We start from the raw sequence: 9,020 nt of genomic DNA on the forward strand, positions 1-9,020 counted from the left end.
AAAACGTCCTCTGCCTAGTTTTATAGGCAATAATTATTCTTTCTTTTGCAGTCCTAATTTGGTGGTTTAAAGGACAGAAATTCCCCAACAGACACTAAAACCATGTATGTTCAACATGTGCATTGTCTTGCCAGATTGTCCCTCACGTTCCTTTCCTCAATCCAGCAGTACTGTGAGTAATACAATATACGAAAACCTGTCCCACAAGGCTGGTTTTACTTAATGATACTTAGCAGAAGGGCTTTGCACTTTCATGATAATTTCCAACAGAAAAACCTCTCTGGAACTTACTAATAATAATCAGACCTAATATTAGCCTCAGATCAGAGATTTCTTAAACCTATTCGGCAGAGTAAGTGAAGCTGAATGACTAGATATTCAAGCTTCTAGGCTGAGCTTGGGCCCAGGAAAGAGACTCTCTGGTTAGCACCCTAAAAGCATTCCTCAAATCTTGATTGATACGAGAAAGGACATTTCTTACCCTTCAGAGGTTGTAGGATAGAAAATGTTGTAAATAACTTCCATTGCTTTGGGGTCTGAGAAACTCAACGTTCCATCCTCCACAGTGAGGAGGAAAGGAGGGTATAGCAATGCGTTTTCCCTTTAGTTTTTTTTTTAACTTTGAAAATAAGGATTGTGGTTTGTACATCATCAGCAATTGACAAGTATCTCTGAAATGCCTTCTAAGCTCTTAGTTTATATTCGGGTTAATGGGAAAAGGGAGATTTATCAGTATTTAGGCAGGAACTATTATTTTTCCCTTGTTAACTAAACTTCCACTAAGATTCATAAATATCCAACGTCGTGAATTAAAACAAAAACCACCTCTTTTGCATGTGTGTGCGCTTGTGGTGTGAAATGCACCGCCTTGATGCAGGAAGATTTTTCTTCCCAAACAGGAAGAGACCCATTTCTGAGAAAGTTTCTCAGTTTTCCTCTGGATTTGAGGGGAGGGCAATCCCCGAGAGGCGAGCGGTTGCGGGTCCTAGGGATCCCCGAGCGCCGAGAGGCAGGTGCGGCTCCGAGTCCCGGATTGCGATCCCAGGCCGTGAAGGCAGCCCAAGCCGGGTCCCCAGCGACCGGCGCCGGGGCCACTTTTCCCCACCTGATTCCGGCCCGTCCCTGCGCCTTCCTCGGCCGGCTCCGCTGCCTCACTCGCTCCCCCGCCCCCTTAGTCTAGTTTCAGTCATCCCTTTGTCCTTCCCCGGATTGGCAGGTTTTATTATTCCGCCTGAACAATCCGGCCGCCCAGTGGCTGAGGGTCGCTGACGTCGGCGGCAGAGCCGGGGAGTAGTTGGGATTTTGTTCTGTCAGTAACACATGTGTAAGAGCCGCGGAGGGAGCGAGCGAGCCGGCTAGAGGCCAGCGCCGCCGCCGCCGCCGCCGCCTCCGAGCCGGGCAGCAGCAGCCCCGGCAGCGGCGCAGCCTCCAGCGCGCCGGGCTGCGGCCGCCCGCAGCCCCCGACTCCAGGCGCGCCCGCCGGCCAGCCTCCGCACCGGCCGCGGCCGCTTGCGGATCTTGTTTTTGAGGCTGCTCCACGGCCGGCGGTGCTTGGCCAAGCCGCCGCCGCCGGCCCCGAGCGAACGAGCGAGCGGGCGCGCGGGAGGGAGGAAGGCGGCGGAGGAGGAGGAGCGGGAGGCGCGCGGGCGCGGGCGGGGGCGGGGGCCGCCGGGCGGGGGCATATACAAAGTGAAGCCACATTGCCAAACTTGCAGCAGCGATTGCAGCAGTTGCTGCCGCTGCGCCGCGCCTGAAGCCGCGCCGCGCGGGCCGAGGGCTTCTGCAGCTGCTCGCGCGCAGCCGGAGGCGGAGGAGAGGACGAGGACTGGGACTGACACTTCTGCTCCTGGCCGCCGGCCACTTACGCGGCGACCCCCAACCCGCCCCAGAGCAACGCGATTAAAAAAAAAAAAAAAAAAAAAAAAAAAAAGCAGCCCTTAGCCCCCTCCTCCCCTTTCCTGCTTCTGCGAGAACTCGCTCCCTCCCTCCAGCTCCGCCAGCCGAGGCGCCCCTTCCTTGGAAGCCGAGCGGCTTCGCTCGCATTTCGCCGCCGCCGCCTCGCAATATTGCAATATAGGGGAAAAGCAGGTAAGGGGGCGGCTGGGGAGCCGTGAACTGGGAGGGTGGCGCGGGGGAGGGGGCCGATTGGGGCCGGGGCTGTTTTCCTTGGCTTCCTTCCCTTGACCGTCCCAAATTGCAAGTAAACAATACGTCGCCTTAGATAATGCGCGAGTCTGAAACTACCGAGGCCGGCCTGCGAGCTAGAGCGGAGGGCAGCCCCGGGCCGCCAGCTTTGTAGCGGTTCCTGCTTACAAAAGGGTTCTTGGAGACCCGGCTGGTGGAGACTCTGGAGGGGGTGGGGACGTTTCTAGTTCCAAAGGGAAGCAGGGGCTGCTTGGATGAGGATTTAAGTATAAGAAGTAGTGTGTGCGGGAGGGGGACAGTCACGACCCTTCCCCCCTCCAGTAAACACTATTTTTGAAACAGTGGCAGAAAGGATCTAAGTGACCAGAATTCGGTATTGTTGGTTCTTTAAAAAAATTCCTCTTGGCTTATAAGTCTTTTGTTCCAATCCAGGAGAAATCCGGTGAATCACCTAATTAAAATCAAGACATGAATTAAGCATCCATTTTTGTACTACAAATTGCCAGCGCTACGTTTGTCCCTCCCTTGGTCTCCATTAAAAAAACACCAGAGACGTTGTTAAAGGGGGGCAGATTTTGCCTCTAGCTGCCACTTCTGCTTTCTATTTCACTGACTATCCCAGGACCTAAATTGCTTGGCTATGTAATTACTAGAGTATAAGCCTATTTAACTTAAAAGCTTTCTTTTCTTTCTTTCTTTCTTTCTTTTTTTTTTTTTCCAACTCTAAATGAAACTTGATGAGGGCCCGTCCTTAGTTATCAGGGGAGTCAGTTTCTGGTCAGTCCTCTTGATTCATCTCTTTTAGATTTAATCAGCATTAAGGTATTGCTTGTCCTTAAGAGCTTTAGCTAATGGGGTTACTGGATGCTTTTCTCAGTGTAATGTTTCCTTTTCAAAAAAATATACATATATATTTACCTCTCACCAAAGATGGGGGCGGGGAACAGCTTGGAATCTCCTCCCTCCCTCGCCCCTTTTAAAGGAATTCGGACGATTAAAACGTTGGGGGGAAACAGTTTAAAGACCTAGGGCAGGAAATGCAGATTCATTTGGGTTAGGGCTGAAATTGTAACAAAAAGCAATTCCTCGAGTAAATGCATCAGATAAATCAATTTACATAAAGGTATGATGCATTCGGATAAATGCAATGCTAATGGGTTTTAGAGTGGTCCTGTTTCCAAAGTCTCAGGGTTTTGTTACAGCTTAATTGGTGCAGTTCTTATTCTGGTTTATTGTGCGGTCACTGGACACACGTTCCGGGACTCTTTCGGAGGAAATGTGTTTAAAATCAGCCTATTTAAGGAACTCGAGTCCTTGTTTGGTTCCCTCTCCCTCGTTCTTTTGCAGCAGCCAAGTTGGGCCAGGGACAGGCAAAGTTCGCCCTCTCTCTTCTGAGGTATCAGCTGAATGTCTTGAGCAGATAGCTGGGAGTCTTGGGGGGGAGCCCACACTCTCGGCTTACAGAGGACAAAGACAAAACAGGCTGCTTAATTGGCAGTAAATAACTTGATCTTTTTATAGAATAAGTGACTGAGGGAACACTAGGACTTTATTGGACTCAGGATTGGAGGCAACAAATTAATCGGTTTAGGCTAAGCTTTATAAATTGATTCCTATATTATACCCCAGTTGCTTCTCTCATGGCATTCATTAGGAAGAGTGGGGAATGTTTAAAAGCAGTTTTTGGTGACAGCAGGACTTGGCTCGTGTATAACTTGTGCATCCCTTAATAGTGCCTTCTCGAATATTACCTATACGCCCCCCCTCTTTGGAGTAACAAAGCTTTAGCATTTAAATTGGTGATCAAGGGCAGATTACTGAGACCAAAGTGGAGAGTGTTTGTATAGGAAGTTAACAGGCATCCTAAAGTTCAATGATCTATTATTCTTGCCTGTGTCCTGAAAACCCAGAGAAAACACTCATTGATCTTGAAAATGAAATGAGATTTGGAACAATAATGGGAGATGGCGGTCACCACAATGGCATGTGAAAGGTGCTGTTTAAAATACGAAAAACCAGTTTCGCAACTTTACACACCGCACCCCCCTCCCGCCACCTTGCCTCCCCTCCCACCACCACGCTCTCCATCTCCCCTCTGCCGGTCCCTCCCTCCTTCCCTTTCAGAAAACCCAACTATTTCCAACTTGTGAACTGCAGCTGCACTTCCCAGGGCAGAGCTCTGGAGGGAACGTGGCTCCGGCGGGGCCGCCACCTCCCCACGCCCCTCGGCTGGCTCGCGGGGCTCGGCGGGGGCTGGGGAGGGGCCGGGCGCGGCGGTGGGTGGGTTTGACCCTCATTTGCTGGAGGCGGGCGGCGGCGACGGCGGCGGGGAGGAGGGGGCAGTGGGCGGAGGCGGGTGCTGGGAGGAGGCGCTGCGAGGGGTGGAGCGCGCCGCCGAGCTCGCTCTCGGAGTTTTGACAGTACCGGAGCTGAAATTGTCAGCGGCGGCGAGCGCAGGAAAGTTGAGAGGAGCTCGTGGCCCCAGAACAAAGCTTGAGAAAAGTAAACAGGCAGCTGCTGCCGGCGAGCCTCCCTTCTTTCCTCTCTCGCTCAGCCTCCTTCCCGCCCTTGCCTTGCTGCTTCCTTCCAGCAGCTCCGGGGGGAGGAGGGGAATGGGCTTGCTCTCTCTCCGGCGATTACTAACTTTTGCGTCGCCCCTGTTTTGTCTTTCTCTCCCTGTCCCCTTCCCGCCCTCTGCAGACCATGGTGAATCCGGGCAGCAGCTCGCAGCCGCCCCCGGTGACGGCCGGCTCCCTCTCCTGGAAGCGGTGTGCAGGCTGCGGGGGCAAGATTGCGGACCGCTTTCTGCTCTATGCCATGGACAGCTACTGGCACAGCCGGTGCCTCAAGTGCTCTTGCTGCCAGGCGCAGCTGGGAGACATCGGCACGTCCTGTTATACCAAGAGCGGCATGATCCTTTGCAGAAATGACTACATTAGGTAAGTCTGATGGCTTTTCCCGAGGTGGGCAAGCACAGCAGTGGCAAGGCCAAAGTTGATGGAAAGGAGCCTGCACCTATGGAAAGACATGACAGCCTTCACCTCAAAAACCTTCTGATGAGTAGAAATTTAAGGGATTTAAGAAGCATGTACTAGTCTTCGGTATTTGATGACAAATAAGGGACAAATGCCATACAAAGTAAAAACTCCCTTCCAGTGGAACTGGGCCGTTATAGGTGCAAAGGTTGAGCACCCCTAAGTGTTCAGTCTTGACTTCAGGCTAAAAATAAGCACTTCAAGTGGGAGTTTAGCTGCTTTTTAAAAACAAGGTAGGGACCCAACCTTAGAGGCAAAAGGTTGACTTAAAAATAAAAGTGTAGTTAGTGAAGAAATTGTCTGTAGGGATGGCTAATTATGATATTTGCATAAGCACCTTTAAACTTTTTTTTGAGTGGACTTCTCTGACATTCTTTGTGCTTCTTGTGAAAAATGCTGATTACCTATCAGTTTAAAGACTTATAATTCTTTTTATAGCAAAAAGCCCCAAAACAAAACCTAGTGGTAATGTTTTTCATACTGTTACTTGGATGCTTGCTCAAATGTTGGTGTGTGGTTTGCGATGTAGAATTTGCTTTTTTTAATTTATTTGAAGAACATTCAGGTTTTGGGTTTTTTGTTGTTGTTGTCATTTGTAGCACTGCCCTTGATCCCCAAAAGAGATTTAGAAAAAGAGGCTATAGAATTATACTAATCTTGCGTTTTAAAGCAATGTATAGGAACATTCATATGTCCATGTAAGCAGTCTTTTCCAACAAGTTTCAGTGCAATTAATGGAAAGAATTCAGGAGGTCAGGTGCCTATAGGATCTTTTCAGGTGAACTCAAGCTACTTAAACTCATTAATTTGAAAGGAGGCATTTGAAGGATTACACATTTAATTTGAGTAAATGGTTTGATAGACTGATGCACATGAATGCTTCTAGGAGGTGTTCTGTTTCAACATCCAGTAATTAAAAAAAAAAAAAAAAAAAAACAACCACACGCACACCGTTGGTACTGTAGAGAACTGAACATTTTTAAGAATTTCATTATATTTAAATTTCTTGCCCTTCAACCTGTTTCTTTATAGGAATTAATAGAAAATTTTGTTCTTTCTTCAATGCGGGTAAATCAGTGGATGAGATATTTTGTTCAAAGTTTAGCTCCATTGTAATTCACTGCAGCTTATACTGCAAAAGATCCCACTGCCGTTCAGAGTATGGGTATGTTTACCTCAGTGATAATCATTAATGTAAAATGATGGAGTAAAATGATGTTTGGTTATTTTGATAATGCAACCTATATCCACTCTGCTGGCATCCTCAATCAGTCAAGTAAAAGAAATATAGAGAGGGAGAGGGCTTTTATTTTTAAATTAAGATGGCTGCATTAATTTCGCTAAGTGTTCTTTTAAAAGTAAATGTTGAAAAATCAGCAGGAGCCAGGGGTGTAATGCTTTCTGGTCCTCCTTCCAAGCAATGCCATGAGCTTTGATAAAATTGTAATTAAATAGAGAGCAATACTGTGGTAAGAAAGGAAGGTGGTTTGAAGAGGAAAAACTGACAGTGCATTTAAGATTTGGTGAATGGTAGTTTCATCTCTTTCTCTAAGTTGCCTTAAAAAAAAAAAAAAACTTCATTTCTGATTACCACTAATTAAAGAGAAGATGGGTCCACTTGCATTCTCTCAGGACAAGTTTAGGCAAGTGGCTTCCAGGGAATCGAATCCATTCCTTTCCCTATTCTTGAGGCCAAATATAAATGCCCATTTGGTGTTTTCTTGTGACCTAATGGAATAGTGGAGGATGGGGTGCCCAGCTCTGAGCCTTAATTAATTGATGGATCCATAGTCTCACTCTTTCTTTTTGCCTCTGAATCTGGGAACTGGAGTTTGGCTTGCTCTTGAACTCGATGCTACCCTGAGACTCATATTTATCCGGGAGAGATGAGTTCCAGTTCACTACTAAATGGATCATCACCTAACACTTTGGTCAGGGCTCACCAGCAGCCAATTTAGAGATCTCAGAAGCTAGTGTTCCCTCTCCCTGTGTCCATCAAGATGCCCAAAAGGGTGGGAAGGTGGGGGAGGTGCTGAAGTTCCTTTTCCTCTCAGCAAATCCCTGCCCAAACTCCCCCTAAGTCCACTTGTTGGAGGAGATTTCAGTGCCACACGGACGGCTACTGAAGAGTGGAGTAATCTGCTCGCTGGCCACCAGGTGAAGAGGAGGACCCGGACCACAGAGCGATTTATGAAGGGGCTTTTAAATTGTCTGACTTTAAGGTGTTGTGTGTGTGTGTTTAAACAACCAGGATCAACCAATATCCGGCTAAAAAGCTGCGGGAGAGCTGGGAGAGGCCGGCGGGGGTGGGGTAGGAAGGATAGGGGGAACGTTTTTCCCCAGTCCCCTCCCCCTCCGTGGCCAAGTGTCGTTTGGGCCGAGCTGGGCTACTGCCTCCTCTCTCCTAGATTTCAGATAAAGCGGCTGCCTTGCTGCAGCGAATCTGCACAATTAAAAGCTTTAATTAGTGGCTCCTCCATTTTCTTAGTTCTGATGGGCTTTATCTAATGAGATCTGGTCTCTGGCTTAGATCTGCTCGGAATGACGTGTCCGCAATGAATGAGAGCTGCGTCGCAAACAAAACATTTAATTAACAAAATTGGCCTCTAAGAGAGGGAGGGAAAGGCTGGAGGGGGGTGTGGAGAGGAGGGGGAGGGTGGATCTTAAAGGGACCAGCGCCTGCCTCCCCCGACCTCCCCAAAGTCCGGGAACCTTAGAAACTGTCCCCATCCCGAGCTCCCGACCCCTCGGCTCCATCCGAGCGACAAGTAGCTTCGGAAACTCCAGATCTCTTTCCTCTAACCCTCTTTCCTCCGCCCCCACCTTGGGCCCAAAGACTGCCTCGGAAAGTGCTGCCAGAGGAGGAAGTTCGGGGACTGACGGGTGGGGCTCCAGGTCGGGGGAGGGCGAGGAAACGCGCCGGAAGCCCGGGTGGCGGTGGTCGGCGAGCCCTTCCTCGCGGGCTTGGCGGGGCCAGGGCCGGCGCCGCCAGAGGCCACAGCAGAGGCGCCCAGTGGCCAGCGGCCTCGGGCCCGCGAGGGGGCGAGCGCAGGGCGGGAGCCGGTGAGCCGGTCGCGCTTTCTTTCCCCGGCTCCGCTCGGGCGGTTCACGTGGCGCCCGCAGCCGCAGTGTGCTTGGCGCGGCCGGGTGGGGGATTGGTGGTGGCTGGTGGTGGAGGGTCTGTTTGGGGAGGGGGGTAGCGTTAGGAATCGAGGCGCCGCCAGGCAGCGAGTTCATTTCCCTGGTAATCAACAGCAAGCTGCTATATTCAGAGAATGCTGTCCCTTTAATTGAACAGGCTAGGTAATTAAATGGCACTTTTCCAATAGGACGTGCTAGGTAAATCTAATAGTTGGTTATTTAATATCACTTTGAAGTCTGCCCACTCAAGCACAATGACAGCACAGGAGCAAGTGAACTATTAGCTAGGAAAAAAAAAAAAAAAAAAAAACCAGGATCTCAAAAATTAATTAAATCGCATGCAATTTAGGGGGAACGTTTATCTTGATTTGTCATAACAGAATTAATTCAAGGCCTCCAATTCACTTGGGGGCAGATCTGTTACTCTGAATTAACCAAGCGTAATTTGGCTGATTTTTTTTTTTCTCCCTCCCCTCTCTAATGCAGCAGTTGCGATTATGCACAGCCCCCCTCTTAAGTATCAATAGCTTCTGGTGCTTTTAAGGTGCTTGGTCTCTAGTTATTCCGAAGTACCTTTAATGGACTTGGCTCCAGGCATAATTTCTGGGTTGCATTTCTTTGTTACATTTAATATAGCTGGTGCAGAATTTAGATTAAATATAGGATCCTGCTGGAAAACCAATTGCTTCTGGATCAGTA

The 9,020-nt window shown here is 49.1% G+C and overlaps 1 protein-coding gene across 3 annotated transcripts in view; it reads left to right on the forward strand.

The window, feature by feature from the left end:
- The first annotated feature begins 1,720 nt into the window (after positions 1-1,720).
- Positions 1,721-9,020, forward strand: part of LMO4 (LIM domain only 4) — a 17,781-nt gene continuing 10,481 nt past the window's right edge. Inside the window, exons 1-2 of one of the 3 annotated variants that reach the window (XM_079131322.1) lie at positions 1,721-2,088; positions 4,846-5,084. In XM_079131322.1, the coding sequence (XP_078987448.1) occupies positions 4,849-5,084 (236 nt within the window). In that variant the 5' untranslated portion in view covers positions 1,721-2,088; positions 4,846-4,848. Of the gene's footprint in view, positions 2,089-4,281; positions 4,426-4,495; positions 4,648-4,845; positions 5,085-9,020 lie in introns of those variants that run through there. The other 2 variants (XM_079131324.1, XM_079131323.1) reach the window with 2 other exon arrangements.

The sequence above is a fragment of the Sciurus vulgaris genome (genome assembly GCF_902686455.1).
Source record: "Sciurus vulgaris genome assembly, chromosome: 1".
NCBI classification, from domain to species: domain Eukaryota; kingdom Metazoa; phylum Chordata; class Mammalia; order Rodentia; family Sciuridae; genus Sciurus; species Sciurus vulgaris.